This window comes from Pyrgilauda ruficollis, unplaced genomic scaffold, assembly GCF_017590135.1.
Source record: "Pyrgilauda ruficollis isolate IOZ18807 unplaced genomic scaffold, ASM1759013v1 scaffold20, whole genome shotgun sequence".
Taxonomy (NCBI): domain Eukaryota; kingdom Metazoa; phylum Chordata; class Aves; order Passeriformes; family Passeridae; genus Pyrgilauda; species Pyrgilauda ruficollis.
The window spans coordinates 515,801-533,404 of NW_024519207.1; the positions used below are offsets into that span (position 1 = coordinate 515,801).

General features: G+C 38.6%; 1 protein-coding gene across 1 annotated transcript in view; it reads right to left on the reverse strand.

Annotated features, from left to right (window-relative positions):
• TRPC4 (transient receptor potential cation channel subfamily C member 4) overlaps positions 1-17,604 on the reverse strand; it is a 131,707-nt gene that overhangs the window by 21,130 nt on the left and 92,973 nt on the right. The window contains exons 5-6 of the mRNA XM_041467081.1: positions 15,387-15,723; positions 3,624-3,763 (exon numbers count right to left, since the gene is read on the reverse strand). Of these exons, the coding sequence (XP_041323015.1) occupies positions 3,624-3,763; positions 15,387-15,723 (477 nt within the window). The remainder of the gene's footprint in view (positions 1-3,623; positions 3,764-15,386; positions 15,724-17,604) is intronic.

Genomic DNA, 17,604 nt, shown 5'->3' on the forward strand with positions numbered 1-17,604 from the left:
ATTAATATTGTTCTAAGGAATGGAAAATGGTAAGAGAAAAAATAGCAACACTGAGTTTGCTGTAAATCATGATGTTGATACCCTGCAGTCCTCTATTTGGTGACCCTGATGAATTTCTGTCCCCCCTGGAATGCAAACACGACCTTTTGACATGTAACAAAACCAACCATCACTTAATTTGATTAAATAACACCGATTACTGGTTCTGTGGTTGAAGGAAATTTACATGGCACATCAATGGAAAATTAAGAAGAGCAGAAAACAAATAGAACAGCATATAAACAGTAGAGTTTCAAGGTAAATATATGATGCTTTTGCGGTATCAGCCAGGGAATACAAAGTAATAATCCTTGATCCTTACTCAAAGGAATTAAAATGCAAATTCAATATCTGAACCATTTGCGAGAAAAATAAAGCTGAGTGATCACTGTTTTCTCATTAAAAGAAAAGACATGAACTCTTGATCTCTTGGAAGCACCACGAGAGATCCAATAGAAATGCAGATCAGGCTGCCTGAATGTTTAATGAGCTGTTGGACCTTAGTCTAAGATAACCCCTTGTTTCTGGTCACAAGACAAGTTAAATTATATCCATTGCAGGAAAAGTACTTTAAATACTTTCCTGAAAAGTCATATGTAAATGTGAACTCTTCCTATTTTAAAATGTATGTACCAATCTTTGCATTCATTATGTGGAATTTCAAAGCAGCACTAGGAAGGGAGCAGGGGGATGGCCTAGCAGAGAGCTTTAGAATGGTAATTACACTGAGGAATAAGGTCCATAATTTCTCAGGGGTGGAGAGGTGTTAATCTGCCTGTGCAAATGGACATTTAGTCTGTGAATCTGATAAAATATCTATCAAAACAATTTAACAATGCAAACATGTAAGAATATGTTAGCTTTTGCAGAACTGGTGGCAGAAGAGTTATATAATCTTATTTACTCCTAAAAAAAGTAGACCTGACACCGTGATCATTAAGCCAGTAAATGTTGAGACAAATAATGTACTTTAGCTACTTTTCAGAGTTCTTGCCCTGAATAGGAATTTGTTTCTCTACTAGCTCTTCACATCAGTAGCTGAGGCACGCTATCAGCAATATGAGATTGTATGTGATTTTTAGCAGAATTGGAAACAAACAGCACAAGGTCCAATGCTCAGGTTTAACAAGTATTTAAGAGAAAGCAAGCAGATTCTGCACACATGTTGGCACTGCACTTTACATATCAAAACGAAATAAATTATATTCAAAAAAACATAAAAGGAACCATTTTTTCTTAGTGCACTTAAAAACCCTCCAAAAAAACAAATGCATTGCTTAAAATCTGTCATCTTGTACTTAAAAAAAATATATGACAGTGTGCTATAGATTATGATATTTTATGGAGGGAGAGAGCATTTTCAATGGATATACTGGATAATTTAGGAAGGCCCAACATGTTGATGCAGAGACAATAAACCATAGGCCATTGAAAATTATAAGATGTCCTTATTTTATTTGAATACTGGCAATGAAACCAGTTACTTTGATTTATCTTAGCAGTTCTCTCATCCTGAAATGATATGCTTTGGTGAATTTTTAATTACCCCATCAGCTACTCTAGATAATATCCATCTATTTAACTACTGCATCAGTAAGAGCCTTAAATGGGCAATAAACACTATATTTTACTCTGGGAATATTTATCACACAGGAGAGTAGCATGGAGACACTCATAATTTTGTTCAAGGGAGCTGGTTAAAATGTTTTCTTGCATGGCTGGAACTGATCCATAGAAGATAAAATAAATCTAAGAGCTGACCTTATATATTTGGTTCAATAAAGACAGAAGAGATGTAACTTATAAATACCTGACTCACAATGCTTAGGAAAAGAAAATAAAAGCTTCACATTAAAACATACTGGTTACATTTGGCATCATCTCAATCTCATCTGGCATAGTGGAAAGGAACTCTGTTGTAGGCATTTGAAGGAATGTGGCAGGGTATTAAATCACACTTATATTCCTCTGTTCATTGCTTCATCATGTGTTTCAGTTGACTAGCACAGCTTTTGTAAGCACTGTATTCATTATGATTAAAACGTACACACTAATTTGGAGAGTAATGGATGCACATTATCCCAGATATTGTCACCTTGGAATCTGACTACTGTAAGCAGAAGCCATTTCAGAGATGAAAGGATTATAATGTCTTCTAATCAATATTATTCTGAACTGAATAATTGGCCATCTCTAATGCTTTGGAAACATCTATTTTAAATGAACTTTAAAATAGTGTGCTTTGTTTCAAGGGACAGTGGAATGACTATTTATTTTCTAGTCACTTTATTATAAGGCATCTTTGTTTGAAAAAAGGCATTTCATTAGCTTTTAAATGACAGTTCACCACTCTTTAGAGCACCTTTGTCTTTCAGGCTCCAAATTTCTTCGAGTAAGACTTCCAAAGGTTTGCAGCCAGAGATCCAGCATGTCAGAAACCTTTTGTCAAAGAAGGCTGATGTGTCAACACATGACCCGGGGGTCATTGTTCATCCCTGCTCCTGACTGGCTGACACACGGACCTTTGTGACCAGACACAAGATGATATAAATTAGAGTTCCTATGCTCCTCTCTGCCTGTGGCAGGGCTGCAGCAAGAACAGCTGCAGTTTGAGGAGAGGAAGTCATCACTGGCTACTTGATGGCTCTCTCCTTGTCCCAGTCAAAAGTATCTTGGCAGAGGGGGGACTCTCCTTCCATGCACACAAAGTAGTAGTATTGCAACTGTAAATTATCGCTTGCAGCAGGGAACTTGAAAAAGCTGAAGTACAATGCTGATCCCCATGGCCAGTAAAAATGGGCTTATCTCTACATGGATGTGGTAAGAACTCTACGATAAATGCTAAAAAATGCTTTAATTCCCTTTCATATCTGGTTTCCTTGCACCTGAGAACATTTGCTATTCAAAATATCTCATTTTATGAGGAATTTCTCTCATATTATATATTCATGTGGAACACATACAAAATGTCCACACAACATGTTCTCTGCCTTTGGAAAGAAGGGCTGTTCTGCTGGAAGATTCTTAAAACAGAGGAAATATAAGACTTTCACATCAAGTCCATGAAAATAATGTAAAAATGAATGTACCCAGTCTCATTTTATCTCATTCAGCTATACTTTTTTATGTTGCACTTACAATAAATTTTAAAAAGAAATTAAAATCTTACTCTTTAGTTCCCACCACTAATTTTGACTACATTTCTTGGCAGTAGACCTGTCTTAAAGTTGTGTAAAATTGTCTTAGGGGCAATAATTTCTCACTTAAAAATCAAGGATTAACATAAAAGGCAAGCATTATAAAATATTACAGGTAATTTTCATTTCTCAAGAATTTAACAGTATGACAGTTCAGGACAAAATAAGAAAAGATTGCACAGGCCAAGAAGAAAAAAAACATAAAACCCAATATTTTGTTTGCTCTTATACTTGTCTAGTTTCCTGTCATTGCTGCCGAAGATTCACAGAACACATCATACATCTTTTGAATTGCTAAGCCTCAGGACCTCCAAACACAGATAAAAGATTGAAGAAGCCTGATTTAATTTATCTTTAAAATGTTGCTGATTTTTTTTTACAGTTTACCTTTGAAAATGCAACGATTTTCAAGGAGATTGTTGCCAGGTACAAGGAGTTCATTACAAAATCCATGAGGTTCCACCAATCATGAATGTAGTCCTGTAGTCCACCATCCCACATCTGTTTAATTTCACCCCAGATAAAACCTGTAAATAGAACATAATTCATTAGGCATGAATATTAAGTTAAAAAAGGCTGTGAATATCCTAGACACTTAACTCATGATAGATTTATTCTCCTTACATCTAGTGTAAAGGAAGGTGGATAATTTACACATCTAGATAGGTGAAATTTCATCTTTTCACTATTTCCAGAATTAATTTGTCACACAAAACCCCCACAAAAATATCTGCTTCTACAAGGACAATTCCTTTGGTTTTCTTCTCACTGTATCTCTTTCTCATTGTATCCTAAAAAGTATGAAAAGGGTCTTAAAATAAGTTACCAGTGTCAACTCAGTCCTTGGCAACTGATGCAATGTATTTCAGACTGGAAAATTTATGACTGCAGGTCAATCCAACACAATTTATTTTGATTGGAACCCACACAATAAGAAAGAGAATTTCTATGTTATTGTCAATGCTAAAGTCTCCCTTTTCCATATGAAAGAGTAGTGTCTCCAGAAGAAAGTCTTTTGTTGACACCTTCCTTTGGGACATGAAGGATGTTTTCAGGTGTGCAGAGCACACATTGTGCTAGACACAGTGAAACAGAAATATTCAATCCAAGTGGAAAATCTTGCCAGTTGTCTGACATGAACTTGGTTTAACAGCCTCAGAGACAACTGTGTGGGGACCCTTTAATGCTATGAAAATTAAAACCACTCTGAAGAAGATACTCCACATAACTGTATAATATGTTAATAAGACAACACAGTACATTTAGATGCACATTTCACGTTATAATCTACAGAGATTTTTTGATAACAATACCATTACAACTTTTAATTTTTCCCAGTTAATTATTTCTTGTAGGAATTTCTTACTTTGTCCTCATTAGAGAGGCAGAAATAATGCCAATCTCTCACATACTGATGTTGAGTTACAGTAAATTCAACATGTCTTTTTTTAACCTGCTCTTTTAGAAAATGATAAACAGATTTCGTGCAGGGGCCTATAGAGTTCTGCATTTCCTTACTATAAGCTTAATTTAAACCTTAACATTTTGTCTCAGTGGGTGTTCTGGTTGACTGGATGGAAAACTTGTGATTTTTCTCAAACATGATCTGTATGAAGTAATCTCTGGCCTACTCTTGTTTGTGCCAGGTAGGTTTTTGAGGTAGGTTATTACAATTTAATTTTCTAGTGTATTGCCTTAGTTTTTCTGTGTCCTGAGTGCTTTCAAAATGAAAAGTCCCCTTCCTCACTAACTTCACCATCAAACCTCAGACACCCATCTTGTTTCTGCGTGTCATCACCAATAATCACAAGCCTCAGGAGTATCTGAATCATCTGATTGATGCAGCAATTTTTATTTTCACAAGATTAATTTTCAGTCATGCTGCCATCACCATTTCAGCACTCTGCAGACCTGGGGCAATGCCCTCTGAGGAAGGACCTCGCTGGGAACATGTAGACGGGAAAGTGGAATAGGCCCATTTTACTGCCTACAACCACCTAGACAGGCTGACTGCAACTCTGTAGTGTATCAGATAAAACTAACCCAGAAAACATAGCACTGTTACAAAGTGAACACTTATTTTAAAGATGCAATCAACTGCGCTGCGTAGCAGTGACAGAACAGCTGAACATGACTGCATGGCAGGCGTCAATATCCTCTAACAGCACAGCCTGGCACACGGCTGTTACCTGCCCAAGTGCCATCACAAAGGCAACACACCTTCACAAAGCTACCAGGGCAGGCTCCTGCATGCCTGTCCATTTCAGCCAGTGAAATGATTTAATTACTTACTCTTCAAAGACCTGGTCACTTGTGACACGCAGTATGAACATGATGACAGCAGATCTCCCTCCCCCTTCTCTCCACAGTCCTCTCCAACCTTCATCACACAGCCCATGAACTTGCAAATTGTCCCTGCTTGCTCTTTCACTGCCTTTTGGGCATAACTTGTTAAGACCTTGCCATCATAGGGTCATAAAAGCAGCTGCTTTGTGTGCTGCTATATCCCCTTCACATTTCAGACACTGCTCTGAATCACTGCTGCTCCACCTGCATTATAGCACATAAAAATCACCACTGCAGGAGAAGACCTGGCTCCAGGCTCCGAAGTCTGTGTAATACAGATAAGGCCCCTAAGTCTCAGTGTCGCACAACACTTTTTTTGCTCTTTTTTATGTAAGAAATTTTCACTTAAAAGTCACAGGATCTTGACATTGGCAAGACTGCCATGGCACAGAAAGCAAACAGCTGCATTGACAGAAGATCCCCAAATAAAAAGGCTTTGCAGAAATCAATACACACATTCATAGAATTAAACAAACTTTTTTTGTGACTCATTAGAATTAAGGAATGTCTTTAAAATACGCTTTGAAAAGATAGCAGTAACAGGTTGGGATGCAAAATAAGATGAATGCTTTAACAAGAGGCTTTATGTTAATTGAAGTCTTCTGCCAAGATATTCTATGGTTCACAAGCAGCCAAAAATGTGAACTGACACAGACTGCAGTGGGGCTGTTCTATGTAAGACCGTTGCTCAGTATTGTATGCTTTGGCAGCACTGCCTAAAATATAATGGAATTATGTACAGATTGAAAAAGAAATGCTGACTAATGCTGCTGCACTTGATCTGTTCTGTGAGTGAAAAGCCAGACTGTTTTTCCAAGCACTTCCTGGGCTTCAGAAAATGAAATGTAATTTTAAAGTTGACATTAACAGAGAAATACTGACCTATTATAAAATAGTGAAGAGAGTATATGGCTGTTATAAATTTGATCATTTTGAATTAGAAACACAATTAATCCAAGCTACCAGCAATTTGGAAGTCATTTGGCAGCTGAAAGTTCTGAATATACTTTGATAATGTAAAGGTAGTGGTTCTAAATTTCCTTTTTGTTTCAAGACAACTTTTATGTTCATTCTGATGCATGTTCTTTTTAAGCAAATAGTAATGGAAAACTGTAAACCCCATATTTTTGCTGGTTGTAAGAGAGATGTCATAGTTTGCTCTTCTTGCCAGCCAAAGCATCTAAGCACAAACTCAATATATAAATACAGTTAGTGAGATCCTACGTGACTTCAGAGAACTTGAAGCTACGCTGATGGACAGATGGATTCTATGTTTGTGAAAGACACACAGCCCACATATGCTCAGGAGAGCTGCCCACACATGCATTTTTGAAAGCAAATCTTGGTACCTATCACGTCCTAAGGCTGATTGCTCAGATTCACAATTCTAGGGCAACCCTCACCATGACAGCTGTGATCAGTCTTTGCAGTCACCAGGTCTCCCTGACTAGGGATTCTTAGCAGGGCTCACCTGGAGCAATGAATGCTGGAAGAACTGGACTCTCTAGAGTTCTCTAAATCCTCCCAAGTGTGCCTGAAGGGCTATCCTAGAAAAGTGTACTCTGAAATCCCAGAGCCTTTACACAAGGCTGAAGATTTCCCTAAGGCCTGGTGAGCTTACATGATGAAGGTATTCGGAACAACAAACCTCAGGGATTCCCAGCTGTGCTGTTTAGGTTTCATTTACGGCAGCCAGAGGCCTTGAAATTTTTTGGAGAACAGAACTGTATCTTTTACAAGAAGGAAGTGTCTGGGGGAAAGAAGTCAGACCACCCTTACCTCCACAGTCTCTGGAGGTAATGCCAATTTTCTTTGGTTATATTAATTGGGAGAATTGGGAAAAGACTTGGAAAATGTATGGGGGTTTTTGGTTGGATTTTTGGGTTTTTTTAAGAAAAACACATCCAGAGATCAGAGAAGAATTATCTCTGTGACCTTGTACACTTTTCTACTTGGAAGACTAATGGATAGCTGGATAGTACCTGATTTTATTATGAAAGGAGTCTTTAGGGCATTTCCAACCATGACCTGACATGATAGAAGATATGCAGTGAAAAGACTGTCTAGTAGAGGCACTTCTACAGGTAGGAAAGAGATAGAGAGTCCAGGCACAGCCTGATTATTAATGTGCCAAAGCAGCAACATTGCTGCAAACTGACAGAGCTCATGTCAGAGCTACACTTTCAGCAGCAAGAAAGCTGACATCTCAACAAAACAGAGGGGACACTGCCAGCCTGCACACAGGTATTGGGGAAAAACTGCTAAGAGAAACCAGCCAAAGACAGGGAGCAGATCTAAAAGCAAGAGCGTTTTAGGCAGTCAGGTTGGGGACAAGTTGCTTGACCAAAGCAATCTTTAGGTCCCTGGGAGGAAACAAGGATCTCGAAGGCAATAATCCTGTCATCTGCAGGTGGGTCAGTCTTCCCACTGGCTGAAAAGGAAGCCATGGAGGATCAGGCTTAATTAAAACAGATGTCTAACTTCCAGATGCCTGCATTTAGCTGAAATAATTCCAGTCAGAGCAGATTTCACTATTTTAGCTGGATATTCTTTGCTATATTTTGTTTGTCTCTTTGCTCTAACTGTGTTTTTCCTATCTCTTCACACCAGTCAGATTTAACACCTGCCTCTTAGATCCTCACCTATCCATTCCATGCTGTTATCATTTATTGCCACTTACAAGGAAATTATAAACATTATGCAGCTCTTCCACCTCATTAATCAAGGATTTTAATTAAAAAGTTGAGGGTAAGACTTTCAAATACTTGCTGCATTGTTTATACCCACATATTGGAGCAGTAAAAGAGAAATAACAGCATGGATATTTTGAAACAGCCTGAGATGACAAAGGAAAATTTTATAAATGTCTATGGTTTTAATAGGATGAAATAGATAAATTCAGGGCAGGAATCCCACAGACCACATAGGGCCCTGGGAATGACAGACACCATGGAGAGGTTTTGTAAAGCATTGTGAATTATTATACATGCAAGCTGATCAATTGCAACCATTTGACTGAAGTCCAGTTTGCCTGAAGCAAGAAAGGAACCAAAATTGATCAGATAAAATGAATTCAGATAAATGAAATGAATTTGTGAGCTAAACATTTTTTTTTGTAGCAAAATTTTCTGAACATTAATAAAAAAAGCTGTTTCTTCTGAAATAAACCCCACATATCATAAAATAAGTTATACAGAGTATGTTTTAGTGCTGAAAGACAACTTCTGGATAGAAAACATTTTGCTTCTATCCTGTTTGATCCTTTATAGCTACCTAGAGCTGTAATTTTGCTCTTAAGGAACACATCTCTTCGTCTTATGCAGAAGAAACAAACAACAAATAAATAACTTCCCTCTGAAATCCATTCAGAGGTGTTTTAGGTTCTAAGAAAAAAACTTAGACACAGCCTGTCTAAATTCCTATGTTGTACTGAAATTTGAGCAACTGCAAAAAAAATTTCCAGCAACTGTGGAAATTCACAAAGATTTATGCCATCTCTACAACATTGTCTTTTGTGGTTTATAATTATAATTGTGGTTAAAGTCTCACTGTGAACAATAACATCAAAATTTGTCAGAGAGAAATATGAAAGGCAATATCCTGAACTATGTTTGGGCTCAAAAAGTTTTGTGGATCCCTTAATAACTTTGGCCTTACCTTTCCCACAAAAGGTTGGCTGCTCTGTGCTATTTTTGTTCCTTACCATTAAGTGATGGGAAGCAAGAGGTTCCTCAGGGTCAATCTTTGCATGCCAAGATCAACAACTGCCTTTTAGCATGTTTCTTGGAGAACATATTTTTGCTGGGCTGTGAAACTATTTAACTGACAAAATCAACTTTGCTCTGCTATGTGATGTAGAGTTTTTCACGGAAACAAGAAATGAGACAAGCTGCTAATGAGCTAAAGCTCAGTGAAGCAAAGGAAAGTCCTTCCAGGGAATTCAGTGAGTATTGATGAGGATTGATAAAGCTCTTTTACACCTGGGCTGATGAATTGATCTCTGCTGAAGGTATATGAAGGTAACAAGAGGCATCCTGGCATAATTCAGGGGCTTCCACTCTCTGGGGCATATTTTATTAACAGAATACGATTATTTCAAGAGAGCATGGGCAAAATCAAACACACACCTCTGGCTTTCCCATGGGTAAATGCTTGTTTGTGAGGGGAACAACTGTGCAGTGTCTGGGTCCTGTGTTAGGTCAGGTAAAAAAGTGGGAATGACATGGCAAGAGGCACAATTAAAAGTAATTCCCAAGGAAAAGGCCTTTTTTTAACAATAGAAACAAAACATTTTTCTTTGGCTTCCATTTTGAAAATAACAAGACCATTCTAGACAAAGTCTTAAAGTACAAAGAGCCACATATCAGCCAACATCACCAACAACCAAAGAATAAATAAAATAGTCTATATAGAAAATATTTACCTTAAATACTTTCAACTTGAGTTAAGGTCATTGAGTAAAAGGTGATATTATGGCAAGATACAGGCATTCTGGAGAAAAAGTGGCTCTCCTGATGTTTGAATAAGTAATTTAATTACTGAGTCCAGTTTTGGAATACTTAGCAAAGAAGAGGTATTAACTGGCAGAAGTGAACTTAACAGAAGCACACCAAGGTAAGTGGGATATGGACCACCTTATGTATAAGAAGAGGTTGAGGGAGCTGATTTTGTTCAGGCTAAAGAAGAGAACACTAACATGAGGCAAACAGTCTCAGAGCTGAGCTGATTACAGCATGGTACTAACACTGCCAGGGTTGTAAGTTTGATCCCTATATGGGCCATTCACTTAGGAGATGGTCCTTGTGGGTCCCTTCCAACTCAGAAAGTTCTGTGACTCTGTAATGCTGTTGTCATCCACTATTGAAATAGCTGGTTCCACAGAGCTGGAGCCAGACTTGTTCTAGAGGTGCACATTGGAAGGCTGAGAGATAATGGTTGCATGTTGTGACATGGGATATTGCTACTAGTATCAGGAAAAAAGTTTACCAGTTGCTAGACACAGGCACTGTGAGAGAAAGGCTGTTAAATATTCATCCTTGGGGAAATTAAAATCTGACTGCACAGGAACCTGAACAATGTGACCTGTCTTTGCAGTTAGCCTGTGTTTAGCAGTAGTTTGGACTTAATGGCCTTTTGCGGTCATTATGTGCATTATCCTTCCTTGAAAAAAAGTTGTGTTCTGCTTTGTCTGGGGTTGTTTTTCTCCTCTGTGCTATATATGTCACTATTGGTTATGTACTGTTTCATCTTGCCAGCCATATTACCCTCTATATCTGCTCCCTGAAACATGTCAGTTCATACTAAATGTTTAATTTTTTACACAACACTTTCTTGACCTAATTTAGAAGATGATGCACACTGTACTTGCCCCCTCTATGATCAATTATTCTGAAGTGTCTTGCTTACCATCAGTTTGGATGCACATTGTGCTAAGGACAGACAAGACTGTACGTCCCGCCAGCAGTTTGCTAACCACAAGTGTTTGCAATTTTGCACAGTTCCCAAATATCCACATTCTCTATAGATTCATGTACTCCAATAGTATAAACAATTCTGACAGAAAGGATGGGGAACATGTTGTTCAAGAGATACAGTAAGGCTGTATTCCTGCTCCAGGCAGGCTTTTGAACAATGCAATTAAAATGAACATTTAAATATGACCATAAAAGAGCAAAAAACTCATCCAAATAATTTCTCTAAAAAAAATCTCCTTTGCTAAAGTCACCCTGAAAAACTGGCAGGGAGCTTTTTAACCACAACTACTGAACATTAAATTTTTCTGGTTGATGCCTTTCTCCTCTGAATTTCATAGCACTTGCTGGTGAAGCAAATGGCCACTGTGAGGACACTTAGTACAGCCACTGTTAGGTTTGAGGCCATGGTTTAGGGCAGAAGAACAGCTATGACAAATGTACATCCTTACATGAGCTGCAGTCAAGGCACACAGAGGGTGAAGTAGGGTCTTGTTGGATTTCCCCTCTGAATCACTGCTATCATGCTCAGAGGACACAGCAACTGAATGGGGAATATGATGATAGAAAAAGCTGTTCCTCCTTCTTTTTTTCCCAAGATGATATTCTTGGTTTTCCTGATCATTTTTCAATGGTGATGGATTCTCAAGTATAATAAATAGGTCTATGTTTCTGTAGTGTGAACCAACAGCCAGTAATAAGACGACAATTAATTTTCTTTATGAGCCAAAGCTTGTTTGCTATTTGTTTAAGTGCAAGGACAGGAGATTCTGACTCTTCTTACTGAGAAATTTTTCCACAACTACTTCTTAAGGTTATGACAGCTTGTAACACTGACTTACTGTTCCACAGATAATCACCACATACTGGAGCACCACTTGTGTAATCATCTAATCATGTAAAGACAAAATTAATGCAGAAGTTTCCTCAAGAGACTTTTAAAATGTAAAGTTGATAGTCTCCATGGAAATGTAGGCCAATACAAGTTTCTCCTGTGAGCCTCCTACTCTAGCGACACTTTTAATTATGTGCTAATTATGCACATTCAGCCTTCTATTACATAGTAGTTGGCAAATGCTAATTACTATTTGCTCACTAGAGAGCTTAGGTTACTATGGACAGTCTTGAAACTTCTTAAGTTGCATGAAATATTTGTGTCCTGAAGTTCGTGTCGACGAGAAACTTGCAACAGTGAGCTCTTCTTCCTCTCTGAATAATAAGAGAGATTGCATTAAAATGCAAATTACAACCAGAGCTATTTGAACTACAAAAAACCAAAAAAATTCTATTGTTCAAAATATTAATAGTTTTGACATGCAGTTGCTGCTCCAGGATATCCTTTCCTGTGGAAGTATTTACTTGGTCATGTTGCAGGTTTCAGAGAAGAACTATAACCCTAGAGCCACACTAGTTTTGACTTAAATAACAAAAATTTTAGAGTGCTTCATTTACTCTCTTTAAGGCTACTGCACAATTTTATGGTTTAAAGAGATGAGACAACAAACTAAACTGCAGCCTGGAAACAAACCTTAGCTTATTGATAAGGACTTAAGAAAAATATTAAGTTTATTAAAAGATGACTAGACTACAGTTCGATGTATGTGAATCGGAAAAGAGCAGGGCTTGACTGAGATTCATTCCTTTAGAAAAACAACCACCACCACTGAAAAAAAACAACCAAACAAAAACCCATCAAAACAAAATGAACAAAAACAACCCCCTCAACAAAAAGCAACCAAACAGAAAAACACGACATGAAAAAGGCCTAAATATACAAACAAAAAAGCTGAAATAGACATGTTCATCCCATGCTGTGAGCTGGAACGTCCTGTGGAGATGTGTGTCTCCTTCTGTGGTACGGGGAAATCAGGTAGCAAATGAATTGCCTTCAATTATGATGGGTGAATCTCAGGCCTCATTATTTGGCTGGGCTAAGGCACTACAGCAACCAAAGCCTGAAAGCTGAACATAGAAAATGTGAAACTGGAACCGGAAACTGCTAGTTAGGGAACACGAGATCAGTGTGCAAAATGCATCAATTTGGATGCAAGAGATTTTGGAAGGCACGGCTTTTCTGAACAGCACAGTCTAGACTGACTGACTACAAGCTATTTAACCAATGATGTTAATTTATTGATCTTCATCCATGCTCATGAACTTTTGTTTATGGAAGTGGCTCCCTTGACTGACCTGTACTGCTTGCAGATGAAGGGCTTGTTCAGCACAGGCATAATCCAGCCATATGAGTCTATACTGAAAATATTAATGTTGCTTTTAGAAGTGATAGTCATCTTAAACACCATAATTCTCGGGGTTAATGGCTTCTTCAAACAAGTGCTTTGGCATGCTGAGTTACTTAAACATCTTCCTAAGTAAACAACTGTGTCAGAGGTTGAGGGCATTAGAGGTTCTTCCTCTTCCCACTGAGTGTTTTCTGGAAAGGAGCTGGTCACTAAAATTTTTGAATTGCCTTTACTACAGAAACTAGCTCTTGCCCTTCTCAAATTGTGCCTCTTTCTTTCAGCTCTACTAAAAGACAGGTTAATGACAAAATCCACTTAGGCATGTCAAGGTCTACGTGTTAGCTGTGCATTTGTTCTTTTTATCCTTTAGCCTCAGGATACTGTGAAAGCTGAATAGATACTGACCACCTGCTACTTTGGAAGGCCAGAGAGAAAAGATACTAATATCTCCTCTGGGCATGGCACAGCACTGAAGAGTCTCCTGCTCCTCCTCAGCATTGTAGCATTTATTTCTAAGGAGGTAATATATAAAGATAATAGGCTTTATATTAGTTTATAATTTTTTGATGGTAAAAAAGTGGGAAAATTAACTGTGGGAAATTTTTCTTTTAATATTTAAATGTGAATCTTGCTTACAGAAATTAGTCTGACTTGTCTGTAAGAAGTACCAGTCTAGACAACCTCCCAGATTGAATAATTTCTTTCAATAATCTCAGATTTTGGCTTTCTTTAAAGTATTAAAAATACATTTGACTTTACCCAGACAAGGAAAACACACCTCACAGTGAAGGCTGGTGGTGAGCACTGCTGTGCTACCATGGGGGAAATCCCAGAAAGCAGTTCACCTGTGGAAGGCAGGTCCTTCTGACAGGTACCTGACAAATAAGTGTGGACAGGTTTTCAGTCATGCCCGCTTGTTTTTATAAATGAAAAGCAGGTGTACAACTGCTTTCTGCTTCCCACAGTGCTCCTCCAAGGTACATACAGAGGAAAAGCCACTGAATTATTGTTCTCCAGAACATCAGGCACAGCCAACCAGTGTATTACAAATTCAACACTGTGTAGTACATGATATAGGATCAATGGGACCAAAAGCCTTGACAGTTACATTGCCTTGAAGAAACCCACATGTTTGGGAAAAATGGCAGATACAATATCTTAATGAGAAGCTCTGGGAGAAGTAATGGTATCAAAATTACAACCAAAGTTTCAGAAATTTTTGTGCAGGTACCTGTCTATGTGATGACAATTTTAATGAATATATCAAACCTAAATTCTTGCAGTCAAGACTACTAAGTCCCTCCTTCTATAATTTTATTTTGGACAAAAGGAAGGATCATGTTTAAGGATGACATGGGCCACACAAAGTAGGCTTTCAATAATCCCAGACTAAAATTTTTATTTTAAACTATGAGGATAGAGAGGTAAGGGGTCTTTTTTCTATTTTAAAAATGCTACGGAATTTTCCTATTCTTCCTGATATAGGATATTTGGTTTGAATAGAGTGACAAGCTCTTGCACTGAAAAAATACTCTGTGTACATATTTTAATGAAAATACTCCTTTGAAAATGCTGATCATCACTATTTGCAATAGGTGCATCTGTAATTTAGAAAGAAGCATACTATAGGTAAATAAGGTTAGTAATAACACTACAGAAATTGTATTATGCCTCATTTCCCTACATGAAAAAATAATTCTTGTAGCAAAGGGATTCTTTTTAAAAGTAGATTAGGAGATTAAAAAAATAGACACAAGAACCGGAACAATTTCTGGTCTGGAGAAAATAGATATTAAAAAGAAAAATAATGTATGTTTCATGGCACTGAGTAATTGTAGGAAGGAATCCTTGATATCTTTTGTTTTTCCTCACTGTAATCTATCAGATGGTGACACTTTGGATTTTCATACTCTGCTGTATATCTACATTGTCACCTACTCTTGCTAAGCACTGGAGGAGCTGGAGCATCTGCCTGCTTTGGTAAGTCCATAATTCATGACAGAACTCTGCTGTATCCTGCCCCGGGATGCCTGGCAAAACCACAGTGCTCAAAACACTTTTCACTGTATTTTCTTTAGTAATACATTTACCCAGGACCCACGGTAAAATCATCCACTCGACGATGGTTGGAGGGGGTCCCTGCATGCTGAGGTCTGACCTGTCGATGTGCTGAGAGGCGAGCAACAGCAGGAACAGAAAAGTCAAGTATGATGCTGTATGGCAGATAAATTTGATAAATGGCTTTCTGATGAACAGCCCCAATGGGCTTTTGGGAGCTATCAGGTAGCACACAGAGAAGACTGGGAAAAGGAGTCCTATCACAACACATGTCAACATCTTCACTGCCCAGTGTCGCCTCCGCCATCCAGGGAACTCGTCGTACCAGCGGGATGCGAGCAGCTGCTGGCAGTTGGGCTGAGCAACAAACTACAGAGAGAAGAAAGGAAGAAAGTTAGTTTCTTGCTACCTCTGTAAAATTTTTTCATTCTATGTATCTTTAGTAGATAGATACTAAAAACATTAAAATAAACCCACAGCCTGTGCAAGCCTACTCATACTGATTGTACCAGTGAGACAGGGCTGGGTAAGCCTGCCTTTCCTTCAGTGCCAAAAGTATAGTGCACAGAAACAAACATTTACTTTTCACAATAAATCTTCACTTCTGCACTGGTTGAGTACACAAGGAGACAACAGACAGCTAAACACATGGACTTCAAAACCTGACTTGAAATTGAAAAGCAAGCTCACAGATACTTCTTATTTAATCAGCAATGTTTGTGGAGAATTCACAGAACATGAGGTCTGTGAATGAACATGAAACCAAGGAGCACAACTGAGGTCTGCAAACAATGAAACTGAATTCCACAGCCATGAACAAACTGTTCTCAGTATGTTCCCTGCTAATTCTCTAAAAATCAGGTTTACATGCTTTAACACTGACAAAACTCTTACAGATGTGTTACAAAATGCTTACACAATGTGAACTAAGCACTAGCATTCCCCAGTGTTTCACTAACCCTTGTCAGGATACACACCTATCCTGTGCGATACTTTATGGTCTATCTGTTACCGTGATGAGATTTATGTTTTGGAACATGATCCTTAAAACTGAATTTCACCAAAACAGAGTAAATACTAAATATTTTTCACAGAATACTTAATAGCTTTTCAAATAAGTATATATATCAAAGTTTCATGTCATACTTTTCTTTGATCACTAGTTCCCCATTTCCCCATTGTTTTCTTTTTTAAGGGTGACAGAGTAGCAGCACACAAGAGTTGATATAAAAGGCACAGAATAGAAGCAACATATGTATCAAAGAGGGCCAGAGTTGCATTAAAAAAAAAAAAAAAAAAAAAGAAAAGGAAAGAAAATAAGCATTTTCCTCTTACTACTCTGGTGGTTTGATGCTGGCTGGATGCCTGGTGCCCAGCAAAGCTGCCCTATCACTCCACTCCTCAGCAGGGGAGGGGAAAGAGAGAAGATAAAAGGAAAGGCTTGTGGGTCAAGATAAGGACAGGGAGAGATCACTCATCAATTACCATGATTGGTAAAATAGACTCAACTTGTGGCAATTAATTTATTACCCATCAAACCAGAGTAGAATAATCAGAAATAAAATCAAATCTTAAAACCCCCTTTCTCTCACCCCTTCCTTTTTCCTAGGCTCAACTTCACTCCCGAATTCTCTATCTCTACCACCACATGGTGCAGAGAGATGGGAATGGGGGCTGTGGTCAGTTCCTCACGTTGTCTCTGACACTCATTTCTCCTCAGTGGGAGGACTTCTCACACTCTTCTCCTACTCCACTGTGGGGTTCCTCCCATAGGAGACAATTCTCCACAACTTTCTACAACATGACTCCTTCCCATGGGCTGCAGTTCTTCATGAGCTGCTGCAGCTTGGGTCCCTTCCTTGGGGTGCCGTTCCTCAGGAGCAGACTGCTCCAGCATGGGTCCTCCATGGAGTCAAAAGTCCTGCCAGCAAACCTGCTCCACTTGGACTCCTCTCTCCACAGAACCACAGGTCCTTCTAGGAGCTTGGTGCAGTGCAGGGTTCCCAGTGAGTCACAGTCCCACTATGTTCCAATGAGGAGTTACCCAGGGGTACCGGTGGATCCCTGCTCCAGTATGGACCTCCATGGACAGCTGGCCATACCATGGTCTTCCTTACCAGCTGCAGAGGAGTCTCTGCTCTGGTGCCTGGAACACCTCCTCCCCTTCCTTCTCCACTGACCTGGGCGCAGATTTGTGTTGTTCACACATTCTCACTCACTTGTACCCTGTCTGAAATTGTTCCTGTGCAT